This window comes from Schistocerca cancellata, chromosome 7 (genome assembly GCF_023864275.1).
Source record: "Schistocerca cancellata isolate TAMUIC-IGC-003103 chromosome 7, iqSchCanc2.1, whole genome shotgun sequence".
Lineage (NCBI taxonomy): Eukaryota > Metazoa > Arthropoda > Insecta > Orthoptera > Acrididae > Schistocerca > Schistocerca cancellata.
The window spans coordinates 503,137,932-503,161,123 of record NC_064632.1 but is presented as its reverse complement, the minus strand read 5'-3'; the positions used below and the strand labels follow the sequence as shown (position 1 = coordinate 503,161,123).

The 23,192-nt window shown below is 42.1% G+C and overlaps 1 protein-coding gene across 1 annotated transcript in view; it reads right to left on the bottom strand.

Annotated features, from left to right (window-relative positions):
- Window positions 1–19,106: 19,106 nt before the first annotated feature.
- The window catches only part of LOC126092867 (facilitated trehalose transporter Tret1-like), a 58,714-nt gene continuing 54,628 nt past the window's right edge, over window positions 19,107–23,192 (bottom strand). Inside the window, exon 6 of the mRNA XM_049908598.1 lies at window positions 19,107–19,915. Coding sequence (XP_049764555.1) covers window positions 19,415–19,915 — 501 coding nt within the window. The 3' untranslated portion in view covers window positions 19,107–19,414. The remainder of the gene's footprint in view (window positions 19,916–23,192) is intronic.

Here is a 23,192-nt window from a genome sequence, read left to right as displayed (position 1 = left end):
TTTATAGTGTATTTGGTCTTGTTGTGTCGTGTGTGGAAGATATCTAACGTAGTTTCCCTGAAAATGCAATATCTAAATTGTATTTCGTTTACTATAGTCGATATGGGTCTTCCGCAACCACCTCAGTTACGCTTGTGTGGACCGGTACACCGGTCATTCCGCTTGCATGGGACGCTCCTGCCCTGCTCAGCCGCTGCACTGACGGTTAAGACATTGTTCTCCAGTGCTCGCTCCGCGAATCTACTGTTCATGTCACAGCATGTGCATGACGGCTAGGACAAGAATGCAAACTATGGCAAGCTACCTGAGCAGTTAGCGAAGATTGTACAAAGCCTAACCATCTGGGAATTAACAGCATAATTAAGTAGGAGGGCCGTTCAGTAAGTAATACGACACATTTTTTTTCTCAGTCAATTCTGTCCGATATCCCGCGTGCAGGTTGGACGGACATAGTTGTGACCCCTGCAACGGTGGAACGTGGGCACTCTCCTTCTAGGTAATCGGTGGAGTACAATCAAACAACTCGCAGCTAAACTGGACCTCTCTGTTGGTAGAGCTCACATACCCGTCCACCATTCGGGGTACTCGAGAGTGTGTTCCCGCTGCGTTCCTCGCCGCCTAACAGAAGACCATAAAGATCAACGAAAGACGATCTGTGCGGAGTAGCTTGCACGTTACGAGGCTAATCCTGACAATTTTTCGTCGAACATTATCACAGGCGATGGAACGTGAGCTCAACACTTTGAACCTGAAACGGAACGGCAATTCATGGTCTGGTGCCACACCAGCTTTCCTCAAAAGGAAAAGATCAAGGCCGCACCGTCGGCCAGTAGAGTCATGGCGACGGTCGTCTGTGTCACTGAAAGTGATGTCTTCTCTCATTGTGCAATGATCAACTGTGAAACTTATTGTGGTACCCACAGGAAATGCAAGAAATCACTTCGCTTATTCATTGCAGCAAAAATGTAAACGAAACTTCATTGGTCTGTTCTCCCATATCCACTCTTCAGCCCGCATGTCCCGCCTTCCGATTTCCTTCTGTTTGGCCCAATGGAGGATGCACTCCGTGAGAAGCAATACATATATGATACAGAGTTTATTGATGTAGCAAGACGTCGACAAATGGAGTGGTACCATGAGGCATACACTACCTCCCAGTAAGGTGGTGTAAGCCCATTGAATTGAATGGAGATTATGCTAGAAAAATAGAGTTTAGTAGCCAAAAGAGTGGGGAATAATATGGTGTACTGGAACCTTCAATAAAACCAACCTGCTTTTAGAAAAAAAGTGTGTTGCATTCTTTGTTCAACGCTCCTGATGATGGTACAAATGTGCGGAAACATGTTCTGTCAAGAAAAGTAACAGAAACAGACTTTACAGACCGCACGAAGACCCATACTCAACATCTGTGCCGGCCGCTGTGGCCGAGCGGTTTTAGGCGCTTCAGTCTGGAACCGTGTGACCGCTGCGGTCGCAGGCTCGAATCCTGCCTCGGGCATGGATGTGTGTGATTGAAACGTCCCCTTTGAAAAATTGTACAAGACTGTGCTTAAACTGACACACAATATTTTTAGCGCAACGCAATCTGACTTTCAGAAATCCCTACAAAGAAATGGCCCTGACTAACATTAACCTGTACCTTTCACAAATCACTTACCTCACAAAAATCTTCGTTACTCAAGCTACTGCTATACAGCGAGCGCCACTACTGCCAGCTAAATAAAAGATTCAAACTACAGAAGGCACTAACTACTGATAGGCATAGTTAGCAATTGAAAGATGTTAATAGAGAACAAACAATGTATTTACCTTAACAGTCATAATATATATAGTAGTTCATGACATCCAGTGTTACAAATTTTAAAACTCCGCCATCTCTCTCCCCACATCCACCACTGCTGGCGGCTCACCTCCAACTGCGCAGCGCTACGCGCTGTTCACATCCAGCTGCCGCTGCCCAACACTACAATGGCAGACAACAATGCAAACTAGCCACAGACTGCACACAGCACAGCCAGTGATTTTCATACAAAGCGCTATGTGGCGTTACCAATAAAAAAACCTATACAGTCTACTTACATGATGTCCTTAGGTTAGTTAGGTTTAAGTAGTTCTAAGTTTTAGGGGACGATGCCCTCAGATATTAAGTCCCATAATGCCCAGAGCCATTTGAACCATTTTCAACATCTGTAATCGGCTGCAGTTGAGAGCAGCTGCCTCAAAAGTCATAGAGCTAATTTGATAAATGTGATAACAGACCAATACCAGTATCTCTAAATTAGTCCTGAAAAAAAAAATTGATCAAAAGTGCGCGGTTCCGCCATTTGCAGCCAGGTGATAGGCTTCGAATCCATGAGGAACATATGGCGTAGTGGTAATGGCACCGAGGCCGCACAATGTGGACCAACAGTCGCCTGGTACTCTGAATCAGCCTGCAACTTGTTTTTGGCAACAGATCGCGGTTGTGTGTAACCTACGCCCAAACTAATTCATGGCATCTGTACTGAGGGAGCGAGTAGTCTGCAGGCTGGTACAAACAACATTCAGTTAAAAAAATGGCGCAGTGTAATTCTAACGCTACTCGTGTTGTATTCTGGGGACTCTACGTGACGCAGGAGGATCCCCTGCTAGTATAAAGGAAACGTATTTCTTGGATTCTGAACAAAATTCTCTGATGGGCACATTTTCTGGATGCTGTACAGGACATTCTTCGAGTAAGAGCAGAAGACGAAAGTCTTCGTAGGGGCTCATCTCAACTGCTTAAGTGCCACCAGAACTGTGTAAAAACCGGCACTAAATATGCTGAATTCTGCTGGTGGTGCGTTCTTAATATGCTGTCCGGGAAAATTGCGGAGCAGACAAGTAAGCCCCCTTGCTTGGAGCCATCTGTGTGTAAAAGACAAATATATGTATGTCGATGGATAAAATTTACCCTATTCAATATATGCAGAAGTAGTTTAAGATTTATAATGTGTCTCTCTACCAGCCAAGGTGGCTGCTTGTTCCAACATTCTCGAAGGACCTTCATTACTTGAATGTTGTTTACGTACTTCCAGCTGTTTCGCCCTAAATCCCTAGTGTGTTTGTGGCTCATGGTGGGTTCAGATGTAATCGCTCTGCTGGAGGGTGGGAAATGGTGGAGAACGTTGAGATACTTTCACTGACTAACATTTAACGGCATGTTGCATGGTCAGGAGCTGCTGACGGGTAGAAAAATGGGGTAGAAAATGAAGGCTCTCTGGCTTCGACACGGAGGCTAGCTCTTGTTTCCACAGTCGCAGTGATCCACATCAATAATGGATAAAAATTTTACTAGCTCATGCTGCCGCGTAAATGCCCTCATGATGTAATACGTCAAAATGGTTCAAATGTTTCTAAGCACTTTGGGACTTAACATCTGAGGTCATCAGTCCCCTAGACAGTGCGGTTCCGGACTGAAGCGCCTAGAGCCGCTCGACCACCGCGGCCGGCTGTAATACGGCCAGCACCATCAGGTACGTAGTTCGCTCTGAACCATACACGGTATGGCCATAGCCTAGACGGGACCGAAAGTAACCTTTATACAATTTAGATATACTAGATGTATCTGTACCTCAGAACTTACCATCGAAACACTTTAAAATACCTAAAACTTTCAGTGTTCTTATTTTAAGGTCTCGCACATTTGGTAGCCATTTGAACTGTCACTCAAATGTTCTTAAAAAATTTCACTAAATAAATGAGATAAATAAAATCTTTAAACCAACAAAGAAAATAAAAAAATTCAAAGATAAAGGTAAAAAACTTTTTCAAGCTAAGTACATTCAGATTAAAATGTAGAATGCTGCCTTGAAAATGTAGTTTTGGTTCATTAAAAAGCGACGCATATTATTAAAATGAACACCCGTTGTTTTGTCTGTTGAAAATTTAAAACATGTCGTTTATACCCAATCCTCAAATTCTGAAGCGTCAACTGTAGTGCAAGGGCTGTTGATGCTTGTCAGGAGCAACAAATCTTAAAATAGCCCACTGGGATCTAATTTCCTTCAATGCAATTACAAATGACATTTATACTCACGAAGGCAAAGATAAGTGAGAGAACTATTGCTCAGTCATCTTGACGGCCCATACATCCCAGTAGCTAATATATATAATACTGTTACGTAGAAGAAGGTGTAATTAGATGAATGACGAACACTAACTTCACAGAACGCATACAGTATATATTCAGCTACAGAACATTGCAGTACGATGATTCTTGAATTTGTGGATACTTCTAGAATGTACTCGAACCGAATATAGAAATTAAAATTGTAGAGCCCAGATGAGGTTCGAATTCACGACCCTCCATGTAACAGTTTAGTATCATAAACACAACACCGTGGTGCTACTCAGTTTCTTTTGCGACATTGCTCCCTCCTTAAGTGAACAGCGTCTCGGTGTTACGTCGTCCTAATCCGGGAGCGAGTCATCGGTCCTCCACACTCCGACTTTCGATGACTGATGTTCACCCTGGCGGTGATCTTCTTAGAACTTCTTTTGCCGCTACGCTCTTTGTCTCCTTTCCGCTTATTGCCTGTCTTCGAACTTATCCTGGGTTGCAGGATCCTTATAGGGCTTCATTCGAAGGACGTGGACCGTATCCATGATCTTCCGTCGTCTTGTGAAGCAAGACTGAAGAAAAATCAAGACCCGCTCATAAGGTTTGTCGACCTGGAAAAAGATTTCGACATTGTAAAATAATGTAAACCATAGGGAAAGCCGGATAATATCCAATATGTACAAGAACCAAGAGGAGACAATAAGAATGGAAGATCGAGAAAGAAATGCTGGGATTAAAAAGAATGTAAGACGGAGATGTATTCTTGGACCCCTGTGGTTCAGTCTATACATCGAAGAGGTAATCACGGCAATAATAGATAGGTTCACGAGTGTAATTAAACTGGGGTGAAAGGATATCAGTGATAATACTCAGTGATAACATTGCTGTCCTCAATAAAAGCGAGGAATAATTGTAGGACATGCTGAATGAAATGAATTCTACTGAGCACAGCGTAAGGACTGAGGATAAACTGAAGAAAGAGGAAAGTACTGGGCAATAGAAGAATAGCGAGAGACTTAAGATCAGAACTGGTGATCACGAGGTAGACGAAGTTAAGGGATTCTGCTATGTTTGAAGCAAAATAACCCATGGCAGACGAAGCAAGGAATACGTAAAAAACAAAGTACTAAAGGCGAAGAGGATATTCCTGGCCAGAAGAATCGGCCTTAGCATGAGGAAGTAATTTCTGCGAACATACGTTTGGAGCACAGGTAGTGAATTACGGAGAATGGGAAAATTGGAAAAAGGAGAAGAGAAGTGTTTGAGATGTAGTGCTACACAGGAAATTAATAAATGAGGAGGTTCTCCGTAGAACTGGCGGAGAAAGGAACAAGAAGAAGACAAGAAGAAGGGACAAGAAGACAGGGAATAACTGCCACAGCACTAGAGGATAAATACTTTAGGGGAAGACAGAGACTGGAATTCACACAAATAATTGGGCACATACGGTGCAAGAGCAACTGTGAGATGAAGAGGAAGAAAAAAATAATTTCTCACGGACAGCATCGAACCAGTCAGAATGGTGACTTCAGAAGCAACCCACGAATGCTGTGTGTTCGTTGGGACTTCACTGTTTCTATTAATTTGTAGACAACGTTTATGGATAATATATGAGTTTGAAACCCAACCTAACTTGTGTAATTGTCTTACCGAACTGTTTCCCTTGACGTTTTCTTTGACTCTGCAGAATATGAAACTCCGACTCCTTAAGTTTTACCTTCATTTTTTGTTCAACAGGCAGAGGAGATCCGATGTCTTCTTAGTTTCCTGAGAACGCCCGTCGGAAACTGGCCCTTCAGACTCCTCAACGACGAATTAAAAATTACCTACTCATCATCCCCAGCTGATAAATTATTCAGGGGTAGCGGCCGTGGATTTGCATGTATAACAGCGCGGCGCCGCTCAGCCCTCCTCGGCCAAAGGACGCTCGGTAAGCGCCCTGGCGAGGCCAAGCAGTAGATACATCCGCTGGATGACCATGTGTGAAGCTAGTATGGGAAATATGATAACGAATACAGTTCATTTTAAAATATATTTCTTTTGCGTTGCAAAGTTTCCATCGATAACAGTACACTTATTTCAGTGAATACGAAATTATTTCATCCCACTGCGAAAGTCAAGTTCTACGGAGAAACCGTAGGTAAGGAATGGGAAGGAACCAATCAGGACGGGATGAGAAGGCATAAATCAGGACTAAATTAGGAAAGTGAGCCAGTAAGTTGAAATTCATATGCTAGAAGATGAAATTTTGTTACAGAGACTATCGATCTGTGGGCTGGTTCATTGCCCCAGTGAAAGAACACTCACAAGGGGAGGCCGCCAATCGTGAAATTCAGATTCGATTCATACTGCGCATAATAAAAGCTCATGGCAAGAGGTGTATTGTGGCAAAGCACCAAGATGCACTTCACAGCCGTTATCGAGAAAATCGACAGTTAAAAGAAACCGTTGCAGTGAAATACTCTCTACGATTTGTGATTTCCTACAGCGTCGTGGCACAGCGGTAAGCGCTAGGGTTCGTAATCCGAAGGTCGCCGGATCGAACCTCGCGTCATGCAGCCTTTTTTTGTGTTTGTTTTCTGTAATTCATATATATATATATATATATATATATATATATATATATATATATATATATATATATATATATATCGTGGGGTCTCTGCTCTAATTCGAACGCTTGACTTACACTATACGTATTCGTTTCGGAATATCGTTTCTACGCCTTCCGTTAACTACACGTGTAAACATTATGAAGACAATTAATAACATTTGTGAAATACAACTTTGTTTGCGGAAAACATAATCATGTTCGAAGTCGCCAGTTTTTCCACGACAAACGACTTTCAACAACTTATTATATGCATAATTGTTGCAACTGATTGCCAGGAATTTTATATATATATATATATATATATATATATAAAATTCCCGGCAATCAGTTGCAACAATTATGCATATATATATATATATATGAATTACGAAAAACAAATACTAAAAAAAATAGTTGCATGGCGCGAGATTCGATCCGGCGACCTTCGGATTAGGAAACAGAGCGCTTACCGCTGCGCCACGACGCTGTAGGAATCTATAAATTGTAGAGAGTATTTCATGGCAACGGTTTCTTTTAACTGTCGATTTTCTCGACAACGGCTGAGAAGTGCATCTTGGTGCTTTGCCACAATACACCTCTGGCCATGAGCTTTTATTATGCGCAGTATGAATCGAATCTGAATTTCACAATTGGCGGCCTCCCCTTGTCAGTTGTGTACCTGTCTTAGTTGTTTTTTCAGTAAAATGCGGTTCAGTAATGAAGTACGATTTAGGCCTGTTGTGTCTCTACATTGCTTTCGAGCAGTCGCGCAAAAGTCACCGAATACTTACGTGTGACGCAGACAGTCTTCGCCTTCTTCGTATGACATTTACCACATAAAAAATAAATTTGCCAAAAACAAAAATGCACATGGCAATACGTACATGATTTGACACTACCATTTTATGAAAATGTTAACGCCAAATTTCTGTTATACATCCATATGCAAACGAGGAGCTTTTAATAACTTCTCAGTCTTAGCGACGTGCAACGTCAGATGCTGGTAATGGCAACTGTCTCCCAGTGTTTTAGTTAACCAGTTATATTGACTTACCTGTTTTCTTCAAATGTGTCTATAAATAATGTTGACGGTAGATAATAATTTATAGAGCTGTTTACCTTTACTGTGCTTTTAGATCCGAAGGTAATCTTGACTGTTTTGTTCATAAGATTAAAAAAGAAATTACTTTTGTCTCACGATTGGGCTAAAGGCTTACGATTCGTTGCCTTCTTGGCTGTTTGTGTGTCAGTGTCACTGTTCACTTATTCAGACATCTCCATATTTTATCTTTGCAATGCAGAAAAATCTAGCACTGTCACTGGGAATCGACTTGTCAGTGTCTAATAATTACGTTAATCACATTGCCAAAGAGGCACTTAGTTTTGCGTCAAAATTCTTGTACTATGGCATTCGGAAAGCACCCATCTAACTTGTTCTGCAGCTAAGAAGCACTGTTTCGACTTTTGGCCTTGTGGCACCATGTTACGAATTTATTTTCTGTAGTTTCCTATGTGGCAACCTCAACTGGTAGCAAGGGTCCGATTTTTTTTCTGCGCTTCTATGAGCACGGTAGAACTCACTAATCTTTAACTCTAGTACCTAATTACGTAATCACATTACCAAAGAGGCACTTAGTTTTGAGTCAAAATTCATGTACTACGTGCAGGAAATCACATTCAGTTTTGGTCTATGCAGCTGTCTGATGAGTCAAATAAAACTGTTCAGTACAAGCTCGAAACTCACTTTCATTTGTCTTCCCCCGTCATTAAAATGTAGGCCTACCACGCCAGCGCCTGTCTGTAGCGGAACGACCTAACCGAAACTGCATGGGAACTTCTCTGTCTCTCCACTTCTTGAATTGCCATCAACACTAATTTCTATATCTGATCAAATTGCAGTTGGAATTTATGTATCTGAAGTATATTCAAAGTATGAGAGATTACTTACTTACATTTAGAAGTACGACAACTTCCTTGTGATCTCACGATGCTCATAATGTCCACGTTTCACCAGAGAAGAGTGATGAATAGGCCACGCTCAAATGCAACTGATGGAAATTGGTGTTATTTCCTGTATTCGCCTACTGGTTGAAATTCCCACGTAGTTACCATCGTCACAACTATTTCGGTGCATAACACCTGAATAAATTCTACAGCGTTACGAAGCTGTTCACTTGTTTAATGACTGTAGCCAGGAGTAAAAGAAATGAACACACTTAAGATAAAAACTGTGAATCATGAAGGTGCTCTGGGGAAAAACTGATAGAAGGGGCACAGGCAATCAATCTTCGCGCGACACGGTAATGTGCAAACACTCAGCTGAAGATGTGTATCGACCATATTCCGGCTGTTACTGTATAGCACCTACCATGGCTACACCAAAAGGTAAAGATAGTCCCCACCGAGCGGTGCCAATGAACAATCTTTTTTTTTTTTTTGTTATTTTTCATACGAAGCTGCATGGCCCCCGAGCACAGCAAAGAAATACTCATTGATAGAACGGGAAGATGCATACTTGTCAGAGAGTTTTGGCAGCTACCGTTAATGCCACATACCTTCTTTGACAGTGCCCTAATGAGATGTGGTTTACTATAGTCTTCCACCAACATTATGATGGTCAGTGAGATGTACAGTTTCTTTGTATTCGTGCTGTTTCTTATGTATGTAAACGATAGTGTGAACCTATTGGCGGTACATACAATATCTCACTTGAATGACACGAAATATGCTATTGAACGGGCGGATCATGGTGAACCGTATCTACATATTCCTATGGAGAGCACATTTCGTATTTACTCCACGGTAGTGAAGATCGATTACAACAATCCGTAAATATAAGCTGTTGCTTCACCAAGTTGAACATTATTTCTTCCATCCCAAGTTGGATGTTGGGCATCAACGCGCTAACGTCCTTCAGCAATCATAGTTAACATCCTATACCACTCGACTGATTTCAACCAAATTTGGTACACATATACCTTAATGTCAGACAGTAAATGCTTTGGAGGTAAGAACCACGTACCTAACATAGTTAAAGAAATATGACGTCTTGGACAACGAGATGCGTGAAAAACTGCCGCATCATGCATGACGTTTAAACGTATTAATTCTGTGCTACGATCTATATTTGCAGTAAGTATCCACATACGCCGCTAAATGCACTAACTTAAATATATCATGGTACCACAGATAGCTCAGGAGATTTGACGTCATAAACACTTAGATACGTGAATAACTGCTGCATAGTGCATGACGTTTAAATTTATCATTTATTTTCTGATAAGTCTATTTTCAACAAATTCTTCAGACACTATCCACATAAGTCGCAGAATGTACCTACAAAATTATATCACATTATGACACAAAGATCAGAAATATGATGTCATAAACACTGAGACAAGAGAAAAATTGGCGTATCATGCATGAAGTTTTATGCATTTATTCTTTACTACTAAGACACTCGCACAGTCGAGTCAAACGAAGAAAATACCTGATACCGGTCAGCGCTTTTGACAGCCTTCAACTGCGACGCGCCAACGGCTATAGTCGAAAACAGCAGCCGTCTGTAGAGCTGTGAAGAGGCCTTGCTACACAGACGTTTATAAGATATCCACGCTCAGCGTATCGACCCTGTTCGGGACCATTTATCGTAATTTAGATATCGTACTTACACATTTCTACTATGTACTTGGATGTAATAACTAACGTAAAAACATACTACTAGTAATAGCTGAAATTATTAGTCTGTAAATGAAGTAAATACTGATGTAATGTTGTTTAGCACATTGTCCTGAGTCACCAAAAGAAGTATGCTCCTAACATGCTATACACAGGACACATATGTTTATAGGATTCATTCTGAGACATGAACGGATCATCAATTTAGTATGGGAGGAGTGTGGAGGGTGAAAATTGTGAAGGTAGACCAAGAGATGAATAAAGTAAGCAAGTTAAAATGGGTGTAGGTTGCATTCTTTCTGAGATGAGGAGGCCTGTACAGGATAGAGTAGTATGGAGAGCTGCATCAAACCAGTTTTCGGAATGGATACCACCACAACAACTACCTGTTTATGAAAACAAAGACAGAAATTTTAAAACAAATTATACGCCTGTGCTGAATATTTTATTACTGCCAGTTATTAAAAATTGTATTATTCATAATCAGTGATGCGCATTTGAAATAACAATAGCAAGAAAAGTTATAACGGGAGTAGGATTCTTTATCAATAGGAGGTAGGACAGCGAATGTGTTACTGTGAACAGTTGAGTGATAGGGTTGTTATTATCACAATCGACAGCAAACCAACACCGACAACGATAACTCAGGTATACATGCCGACGTCACAAGCTGAAGATGAAGAGACAGAGAAAGGATACGAGGATAATGAAAGGGTAATACAGTACGTAAAGGGAGATGAAAATCTAATAGACATGGGGGACTGGAATGCAGTTGTAGGGGAACGAGTAGAAGAAAGGGTTGCAGGAGAATATGGGCTTGGGGCAAGGAATGAGAGAGGAGAAAGACTAATTGAGTTCTATAATAAATTTCAGTTAATAATAGCGAATACTCCTTTCAAGAATCACAAGAGGAGGAGGTATACTTGGAAAAGGCTGGGCGATACGGGAAGATTTCAGTTAGATTTCATCACGGTCAGATAGAGATTCCTAAATCAGATACTGGAGTGTAAGATGTGCACAGGAGCGGATATAGACCACAATGTAGTACTGATGAAGAGTAGGCTGAAGTTTAAGAGACTAGGCAGGAAGAATCAACACGCAAAGATGTGGGATACGAAAGTACTAAGGAATGACGAAATACACTTGAAGCTGTCTAAGGCTATAGATACAGCAATAAGGAATAGCTCAGTAGGCAGTACAGTTGAAAGGGAGTGGACATCTCTAAAATGGGGAAAGAAAACATAGGTACAAAGAGGGTAACTGCGAAGTAACCATGGGTAACAGAAGAAATACTTCAGTTGATTGATGAAAGGAGGAAGTACAAAAATGTTCTGGGAAACTCAGGAATACAGAAATGCAAGACGCTGGGGAATGAAAGAGATACGAAATGCAGGGAAGCTAAGACAAAATGGCTGCTTGAAAAATGTGAAGAAATCGGAAAAGAAATGACTGTTGGAAGGACTGACTCAGCCTACAGGAAAGTCAAAACAACCTTTGGTGACATTAAAAGCAACGGTGGTAACATTAAGATTGCAACGGGAATTCCACTGTTAAATGCAGAGGAGAGTGCGGATCGATGGTAATACTACATCTGAGGCAGAAAATTTGTCTGATTTGATAGCAGAAGAAACCGGAGTAGATTTAGAAGAGATAGGGGCACCAGTATTAGAATCAGAATTTAAAGGAGTTTTAGAAGGCTTATGATCGAATAAGGCAGAGGGGATAGATAGCATTCTATCAGAATTTCTAAAATCATTGGGAGAAATGGTACCAAAACGACTATTCATGTTGATGTGTAGAATGTATGAGCCTGGCTACATACCATCTGACTTTCGGAAAAAAATATCATCCACACAATTGCGAAGACAGCAAGAGCTGACAAGTGCTAGCACAATCAGGTTAACAGCTCATGCATCCAAGTTGCTTACAAGAATAATATACAGAAGAATGGAACAGAAAATTGAGGATGTGTTAGATGACGTTCAGCTTAGCTTTAGGAACAATTAGGCAATTCTGACGTTGAAGTTGACAATGGATGCAGGACTAAAGAAAAATCAAGACATGTTCATAGGATATGTCGATGTGGAAACCGCGTTCGACAATGTGAAATGACTCAAGTTATTCTAAATTCTGAGAAAAAGAGGGGTAAGCTACAGGGAGGGACAGGTAATATAATGTAAGACGTCGTGGTCTCCTGACCTTCATTGCTTACATATTCCGCCCTCACAATCATGTTCCGCACATCAAGACGCTTCATTCGAACCCAAACTCGATAAGATAAAGTCAATGTTGTATGAATTCATGTAAACGATATGCAAATAACTAGTAAATCGCAAATGCGCACTGAGATTGAAATACTCAAGGCTGGCACACACACACACATTCAAGACACGATGGTCGCAGGGGCTTTTAGTTTGGGAGACGCAACTCGCACGCCGGGGGGGGCCGGTCCCTTCAGAGGACGACTCAGCCTATCTATGTTGCTGGCGACCGCCCATAGAGCAGACAGCGTTTGCCCGAGTGAAAGCAAGAACGACCCTGTGTTTGGCTTAAAAGCAAATTCCGCTACATTGTGTGGGAGCGCCCAGCCTAAGCATTCTTTACAAACAGAGCACGCAGTTTCAGAGGTTTTCACAGGGAGACAGCAAACGCCAAACGCCGGTGCTACAGATTTCCAGATTAGTCGCCTTAAACGAAACGTCAGTCTCCTGTTTTAGAAGAGCAATGCTGATTGGCAGACGATATTTCTGACGCCTTGAGCTGAAGGAGTAATGGAAGAGACCGAAAGATATACCCCTTCATGTCTGGCATGGAGAGGGGCCGTTCCGTTGTCGCTCTTGGAGCGAGAACATGTAACGAGAACGTGTGCGTTCGTACGTGTACTCAAAGGGCGAGGAACAAATCTCTCCTCAGTACTTCACTGGGAGAGCACCTCTGTCGAGAGTGAATCAGAATGCGACTCTATATTGAGTCCTTGTGATTAAGCGTTGTTCACTGTGTTGGCCACCACACTTATTGTGCAGTGTGAACAGACAGAGTTATAATTAAACGCCTCCGAGCGAATTTTTGAGTGGCATCGCTGTGGACTGGTTATCTGACCGGTGTACCACGCCAATGGTTAGACTAGGGGCGAATAGGAGTCCTTGACTTCATCAAGGCTTAGGGAGAGTTTGGTTGGCGAAGGTCAATCCAGATAGAACGAGAGGTATCTTATTTGTCCGCAGCGAGCGGCGCAGACAGCAGTCACCGCAGCTTACGGTATTGTGCGCTACAGCTCTTGCGAGCCCCATATTTCCTCCACAACAGTACACTTCACTGCATTTCAGATGCGACAGCCTTGACCGTACCTAGCAACATTCTAACGGATAATTATTCAAGTTGAGTAGGTGCGGCTCTCAACCATTCTGCCAAGTCAATAACAATCTTAAACTATGTATAGAAATTTCGTTAGCGAACCCTATCCTTAAGAGGTAACTTCACATACCGAAAAGAACCCGGAAATAACGTGTTCAGTTCATAACTAAAAGAGCCATTGTGATTTCTCAGAATTTTTGCAAAATAAATAATAATTTTCGTTAGCACTACTCCAATACCTAAGTATCCCACTATTTAGGTAAGAAATTTTGTGAATTTTTGTGTCATTTCCTTACAGCGGACGACTCCAGAAGATAGTTATTGCTGAAAGTTTTTCAGGAATTTCTCTTTAGAAAGTTAGGAGCGTCTGGCTAACTTCTGTAGTAGTGTGGGGGTGGAAATTGCATCTTGCAGGAGCCATAGGGTAAAGGGTACATCTCAGATTAATCCGTTGCGCAGAATGACAGAATAGCGCCCACGTGCTCACAATACAATATGTACAAAAAAAAAAAATGGTTCAAATGGCTCTGAGCACTATGGGACTTAACTTCTAAGGTCATTAGTCCCCTAGAACGCAGAACTAATTAAACCTAACTAACCTAAGGACATCACACACATCCATACCTGAGGCAGGATTCGAACCTGCGACCGTAGCGGTCGCGCGGTTCCAGACTGTAGGGCCTAGAACCGCTTGGCCACCCCGGCCGGCAATATGTACAAAAGCCAATAAGGAATAATAAGAGTGTACGACCAAGATCAAAGTGCTCGGATTAAAAAGGGTGTAAGACAGGGATGTAGTCTTTCGCCTCTACTGTTCAATCTGTACATCAAAGAAATAAAAGAATGGTTGAGGATTGGGATGAAAAATCAAGGTGAAAAGATATCAGTGATACGATTCGCTGATAACATTTCTATCCTGAGTGAAACTGAAGAAGAATTACATGACCTGCTGAATGGAATGAACTGTCTAATTAGTACAGAATATGGTTTGAGAACAAATGAAAGAAAGACGAAAGTAATAAGAAGTAGCAGAAATGAGGACAGCAAGAATCTTAACATCAGAACTGATGATACGTAGTAGATGACGTTAAAGAATTTTGCCACCTAGGCAATAAAATAATCCATGACGGATGGAGCAAGGAGGACATAAAAAGCTGACTAGCACCGGAACAGAATAGAGCAGTAGCATTTGCGATTTGGTGCTACAGACGGATGTTGAAAATTACTTGCACTGATAAAGTAAGGGATGAGGAAGTTCTGCGCAAAATCGGAGAGGAAAGGAATTTGCGGAAAACACTGACAAGGAGAAGAGACATGATGATACGACATCCGTCAAGACATCAGGGAATTACTTCCGTGGTACTAGAGGGAGCTGTATAGGCCAAAAACTGTAGAGGAAGACAGATATTGGAATACATCCAGCAAATAATTGAGGACGTGAGTTGCAATTGATCCTCTGAAATGAAGAGATAGGCGCAGGGAAGCAATAAGTGGCGGGCCGCATCAAACCAGACAGGAGGGTGATGACTCAAACGAAAAAAAAATTTGGAATTTATGGAAAATTTTTGACCTCAGTGGGATGATAGGTGTTCTCTGCGTGCTTGTACGGTTGCGAGACCTGGACCGCGAAAGCCAGTGTCAGTGACGCTTTCGAGATGTGGTGTCGGCGGAAGATGTTAAGCGTTCCTTGGACAGAAAGAAAAACCATTGCCTCCGTTATAGAAGAAGTTGGCATCGCATTATCATCGTTTTTCGGCCAAAGATACTTTAGTTCCTATGGCAGATTCTCAAAGAGAAGAGATAATTTGGAAAAGACCGCCCTACAAGGCAAAATCGAAGGCAGGCAAGGTTGCTAGTTCAAGCGGAGAAGATTGCCGGCCGACCTCTTCAGATTATATTGAGAAGAGGTGAAAATCGCTGTAAATGGACACGTCTAGTCGACGATTTGGTATGAATGGCGAACTGAAGTCATGACAGTTGAACAGCGAGTAAGCCGACTGATGATGATAATATCTCTTCGAAACAGAATTTACAGGCAATCTACTTCTATTATTCTGAAATTTTAATCCGAATGCCTGATTCCCTCATGTAGTATCCTACCGGCGGATAATTCTTTTCTGTGAAACATCTTGATTGTAATTTCAAAATGACAAGCGTCAGAATCTTGTCGGTTAGTAGAGTATGTGAATCTAGTGAAGCATTCCAGCGACCTGCAGTTTAGCGCCGTATATGAACCGCAAGGTGATATTGCGTTTTTCACTCGGCAGGCGGTGTCAGAGCCGTTAGAACTCCAGCAGAAGATGAAAAATGGAAATGTGATCCGCTAACGTGGAGATATTTCGTGTAAATGACGATGGCGTCGTGTCTGAGAGACAACCGATGTTTCTACTTTAATGGCGGACACATGACACCAGCGGTAACCGATGCAGTCGTGTCAACGCAAACAACACGTTTTAAATGTTTGAACGCTGTGTGGGATTGTGTAATGCTGTGGAACAGTTTTACATAACATTTCTCCCTCTGGCTTACTACAAGAAAATTAAACGTTATATTTCCCCACTAAAAAACCCGCGGACACGCTTAGTTAGTAACTGCTGTACACCTTAGCTGAAAATTCATGAGTAGCCCGCATCTTTTGTTTCTCACCTTGCAGTAATGGGTAACAGTATATTGCAGTGACTTGTAAAACACCAGAAAAGGATCACTCAGCACCATGAGAGAGTTACTGTGTAATCTGAAAGTGTTCATCGGAGCTGGAAATGTTTACGAAAGTAACAAAGAACTTTATTCAGATTTGCACATAATACAACACAGGAACAAATTTTCACAAGAAGATAATGATATCAATTATAGTTCTACGATATACGGCAAGAAATCCATTAGGAAATACGGTTTCCTCTGAGTGATTAACACATTAACTTGTATGTCACTAGGGGGTACCCCCATATATGACTAGTCACTGGAAGTAAAATGCTCGACTTCTGTAGGATGACTGTTCAAGTCTCTGTCCGGCCTTCCAGATTTGGTTTATTCGTGGTTTCAGCAACTCATGTCAGGTAAATGCCGGGATGATTTCTCTGAAGAAAGGATGGCTGATTTCTTTTCTCACATCGACCACAGACCTTGTTCTCTGTCTGCAATGACCTCGTTATGGACGTAGCTCTAAATCTGAATCTTCCTTCCGATACACCGGCGCACATACGGGTTCTCCATTCCGAGGCTGCACCATCCGGAAACAACGTGCTATAAATACTACGTCGATGTACAGATATAGTGGAGATACTCTACGCTTGAAACTTCCTGCCAGATTAAAATTGTGTGATTGAATTTTCTCATTATGGGAATACTGAAGGGCAGTCTGTTTTATTTGCTAAAAACCATTGGAAAGCCAAGATCACACAAATTTTTTTTTTATTGAAGACAACCACTTTCAACAGTTTTAGCTGTCATCTTCAGATTTTAAACATTTTTTTGTAGTAAACCATGTTCATTTTACGCTGACCTCATGTACTAGCTGTCAAGTGGATAAAATCCAGCACATTACAAACGTTTGTCGCCGCTAAAATATTTCAAGTCACACAGCATCTTTTAACAATTAAGACTGAGTGCCGGACATGTACTCGAACTTGGGACCTTTACCTTTCACAGGCAAGTGATGTAGCTACTGAGTTATCCCACCACGACTCACGACCCTCTCTCACAGCTTTACTTCTGCCAATACCTGATCTAGAACCTGCCAAATATCACAGACTTTGTCCTGCGGCGGCAGTGAGAGCTGGTTGAGAATCGTGCGTGGAAAGCTGGGTCGGTAGAGCACTTGCTCGTGAAAGGCGAAGGTGCCGGGTTTGAGTCCAGGTGGCTCACAGATTTAATTTGCAAGGAAGTTTCAGATCAGCGCGTACTGTGCCGCAGAGTAAAAATACATTCTGGATACTCTGCACTTCTCCGATTTGCAACAAACGAAGATCAATGTCGTCCGAAGAAGTCTTGTTGCATCAAGACAGCACATTTCTCCACACAGCAGGAACAACACTACACAGTGGATTATTTCACATTCATCTTACAACCCCCGCTTAGCGCAGGAAGACTGTCACATTTTTTGTCTGTCGATGACACGCTTCACGGCCCCAAATTCACCACAGCGTTATAGATCTGGCATCGGGGGCTACGCGGAATATCCTTTCCAACAGGGACATAGGAGCTTGTCGGCCAGTCCAACAGATGTGTGGAGAAACGAAACTTTCGTTTATACTCACAAGGGAACCTCCCCATCGCACGTCCCTCAGATTTAGTTATAAGTTGGAACAGTGGATGGGCCTTGAAAAACTGAACACAGATCAATCGAGAAAACAGGAAGAAGTTGTGTGGAACTATGAAAAAACAAGCAAAATATACAAACTGAGTAGTCCATGTGTAAGATAGGCAACATCAAGGAGAGCGAAAGCCCAGGAGCGCCATGGTCCAATGGTTAGTGTGAGCAGCTGCGGAACGAGAGGTCCTTGGTTCAAGTCTTCCCTAGAGTGAAAAGTTTATTTTCTTTATTTTCGCGAAGTTATGATATGTCCGTTCGTTCATTGACGTCTCTGTTCACTGTAATAAGTTTAGTGTCTGTGTTTTGCGACCACACCGCAAAACCGTGCGATTAGTAGACGAAAGGACGTGCCTCTCCAATGGGAACCGAAAACATTTGATCGCAAGGTCATAGGTCAACCGATTCCTCCACAGGAAAACACGTCTGATATGTTCTATACGACACTGGTGACGGCATGTGCGTCACATGACAGGAATAAGTTGTCGACTCACCTAACTTGTACACTTGGTGAATGGGTAAAAAAGATTCTTCTACCTTGTCCGATTTAGGTTTTCTTGTGGATGTGATAATCACTCCCAAAAAAGTGATGAAAACATAAGAGTTCGTCACACAAACTGCAACAAATGAATGCAACAGTTTCACAGTCGGACGGTTTTCCCTGTGCTCTGTCAGAACATATGTTTTTAACGTTTTCAAATTTTTCCGTGTGTAGACCGTCAAATTCTGCATATGTCCAAGCAAATCTGAACATGTTCTGGAATTTTGTAGAGCGAAGTTGATTATTTGTGAGTGCCTGAACTTTGATAATTGTCTGAAAATAAAAAGTTAAACTTCTCATTCGAGGGATGACTTGAACCAAGGACCTCTCATTCCGCAGCTGCTCACGCTAACCACGGCACCACGGCGCTCCTGAGCTCAAACTCTCCTTGATGTTGCCTGTCAGGCACATGGACTACTCAGTTTGTATATTTTGCTTATTTTTTCATAGTTCCACACAACTTCTTCCTGTTTTCTCGATTGATCTGTGTTCAGTTTTTAAAGGCCTATCCACTGTGCCAACTTATAACTAAATCTGAGGGGGGTGCTATGGGGAGGTTCCCTTGTCAGTGACTATTGTTCCAAATGCCATAAGAAATTTATATAAATATAGCCGAAAAACAGGCTGAAATACTTGGACAAAGAGCTGTGATCTCTGTCTGCGAGTTCATTGTCATTCGTTGAATGTTGCTGGAAAATCATCAAAGCTTGCTCTGGACGGAGATCGACAGACGCATCTTGGGTACGACGAAGCCATCCAGTTGACGTACGTAGAGCATACCGTCCCGGAAATCATCTGCGAGTGATGCAGTACATTTTTTTTCCATGTATGGAGATTGTATACAGAACATCATTGGAACTAAGAGACGGTGTCGACAGTTTTCTTGCCACCTTTGAGATCCCTCAGAATATCCTCCAGCGGTCGTCCTTTCGTCTCGGGCAGCGTTGACAGCCCGATGATCGAACACGCGAGGCAGATAGCCGCGAAGAACCAGAAGGTGCCGTGGACGCCCATGGCCTCCGACATGAGTGGGTAGAGCTTGGTCATGAGCGCCGCCGACCCCCAGATGGCGCTGAAAGCCAGGACGGACGCCACGCCTCGGACACGGGGGGCGACGATCTCTGACAGCAGTATGTACGGCAGCGGGCCCAGGCCGAACGCCATCATCAGCAGGTAGACGGAGAGGCACGTGACGGGCAGCCAGCCGATCAGCGAGACGTCTACGTCGGTCTCCGTCCTGAGGTAGAAGTACACGCCCAGCACCATCACCGAGACCCCCACGCACACGTTGGAAAGCAGCAAGATGACGCGACGTCCCAATCGGTCCATGAGCGGCGCGGATGCAACACCACCAGCCACCTGCCGGGAACACACATATCGCGTCCTCAAATGCAGAAGTGACAACATTAGATGTTTATCAGTAAGAATCAAAGCAAAAAGCAAGAGAACACCTCTCAGAAAAAAAACAAAAAAAACTGGGGTCTAACATTACTCTTCAGGACAATGACTGGTCCAGTTTCATTTAATTGAAGGGTGAAGGTTAAGCGGGCTGCTTGGGGGCGTGGCGGGGAGGGGGGGGGAGCAGACGGAGGGTGGTGGCAATTTGTGTCGCTTTTAGATTCACGATTCGTCTTTAGATTTTTGACTTGTGATATGCACAGTTCGTTAATCGTTAAATAAGGAATTCAAGAATGAACTGACAGTTGGAAACTGGAGAAGGGAACTTTACTCCTTTCAGCTTTCGCATATTCTCACTATTAATCCAGTAAGAAACACCTCAACGTAAGTGATATAAGAAACGTGTAGGTATTGTTGAAAAATTTGCTATTCAGATAGAGGCGCTGAAATTTAAGATAAATAGGAAGTGGTGAAAAATTAAGTAGACAGTAAAGAAACATAGCATGTTAGTCTTTCAGCCTGACACTGTGTGACAAAGTAAGTTGCACATATCCTGGATGAACACTTCTGAAGAGCTAAATGGAGTTGTGAATTCCGCAGCCACTCCACACAGCAGCTATGCCAGGATTTTCTAGTATAATAACACCACTGTAATCTAGATTTGTTTGGTAACGTCTGTAATTCTACAACCGTTCAAACATCTCTTCGAACTGCACTCCGAACAGCTTCTTTATATTTCTGAAACGTTGGGGATGTGATGGCGTCTTCTTACACGCTGCAGCTCTGTGATCCGTTCAGTTTAGGCTTTCATCCGCTATCGTTGTTACTGTGGTCTTCAGTCCGAAGACTTGTTTGATGCAGCTTGTCACGCTAGTCAGTCCTGTGCAAGCATCTTCATCTCCTCATAACCACAGAACCTACATCCATCTGAACTGTTTACTGTCTCTCTTTACAATTTTTACTGCCCATACTTACCTTCATTACCCGACTGGCAATTCCTTGATTCCTGAAGATTTGTTCTACCAACTAATCCATTCTTCTTGACAGGTTGAGCCATTAATTGCACTTCTCCTAGCTTCGATTGCGTATCTACTCATTTATTATTCAAACTACACATCAATCTTTCAGTATTGTTCTGTAGCACCATGTTTAAAAAGATTCTATTCACTTCTAGTCTGAATTGCTTATCGTGTACGTTTCACTTCCATACAAGGCTAATTCCAGACAAATACCCACAAAAAAGTTGCCTTACACTTATATTTTTATTACACGTTAACAAATCGAACTCCTCCTTTTCAAAAGCCCTTTGCTTGTTTATGATATTTTCTTGTTTTTGGGCCACAATTATCTAATAATGTTTGAATGAAATTTCCGCAGTTTGATTCTGCAACTTCTTTATGTTATATTACTATCATGATTTCGGCCTTTAGCCATTGTCAAGTACAACATTGAAAAAAGTTTTGTACAAGTGCATAGAAAATGAGAAGGACTCTATCTTTATAAATATCCGATCATTATATTAATTGTACATTTCGTACTTAATATTTCATGCGTTATATCTCTTCCACAACATATTGGTTACAACACGTGGTATTTTAATGTCAGACTTTCGTAATTTTTTGTACCATATTTGTGTATACCACATAGACGCAGTTTATAGTAAGATTCGACAGATGATTGTTCTCTGTCACGGTTATAATTGTTCTGCATTGCACTGGTGTATGGATGTTTCTCATTTAAACCAGTATACACTACAATGTGGGGTACTCATTTCGGCGTGATGTCATATTTTCGTGCTATAAGCATATTGTTTATACCTTGCATACACAGATAACACAGTTCTTCCAAAGATGTACTTATAGACGTACTCACAGATAACACAGTTCTTCCAAAGATGTATGGATTATGCAACATAGAGTTACAACCTACAATGTTCATCTTTCAAATTATCTTCACCGCACATGTAACTACTGTACTGATGTTCATTCGGTGGCTCGATTCTTTTATGTCTGGAAACATGTTTACTACTTGTCTGCCATACATTTATGTGGTTTTCAACTAGAATGTCCAAGTCAATAGGATCCTGACAATGACTTCACTTAACAGAGTCTAATTATAGCCAATATGTAAGCAGTATTATTTCGGTAATTTTATTTCGGTAGCTGCTGCGACCAAGTATTGTCTCTCACATCCTTCATAGAGTCAGGATACCAAATGAAGCAGAAAACATCTGTGGCATTTGTTGATCTAACTGCCGCCTTCGACACTGTGTGGAGGGAAGGCCTTATCTGCAAAATTCTCCGCATCATACCCTGCAGAACAATGGCTCGACTGATTAACAGCATGCTAAGTGATCGGAAGTTCCAGATAATCACTGGAAGCAACATAAGTAAGGAGAGGAAGCTGAACAACGGATTGCCTCAAGGATCAGTTCTCTCACCCTTACTGTTCAACCTATATCTATCTGATCTACCTGACACTTCGTCCAGAAAATACTGCTATGCCGATGACCTGGCTCTAGCCGTCAAACACCAGGAAATGAAGACAACAGAAGAGATTTTAGCCAATGACCTGTCTGCATTAGACAATTACTTCAAAATCTGGAGACTCCAACCCAGTGTGAGTAAAACAGAAGTGTGTTGCTTCCATCTATATAACCAGTTGGCGAACGTAAAACTGGAAGTAAGTTTCAGAGGCAGTATTCTTCGTCACAATTGGTACCCAAAATATCTTGGTGTCATCCTGGATCGTACACTATGCTTCAAACAACACCTTCTTAACTTAGCTCAAAAGATGAGGACTCGAAACAACATCCTCCATAAGCTATGCAGAACTACCTGGAGATCTTCAGCAACCACCCTGCGAACTTCAGCTCTAGGCTTGGTATGCTCAAGTGCTGAGTATTGTGCACCTATTTGGATGAATAGTCATCATACCAGGCTTGTTGATACCCAGCTGAATACGACAATGCGCATAATATCTGGCACAATCAGATCTACTCCAGTTTATTGGCTTCCACTGTTAACCGGTATAATACCTCCTGATCTACGCAGATGTACTGCCCTTATGAGAGAATTCCACAAGATCTCCAGGAATTCTAACCTACCCGTGCATAGCGACCTGCCACTTTTAAATCGCAAGAGACTGAAACCACGTCATCCAACTCTGTGCGATGCTGCTGACATGGTTGCTAAGAATTTCAAGCCTCTTGAAGAATGGAAAGGTCGGTGGGAAGCAG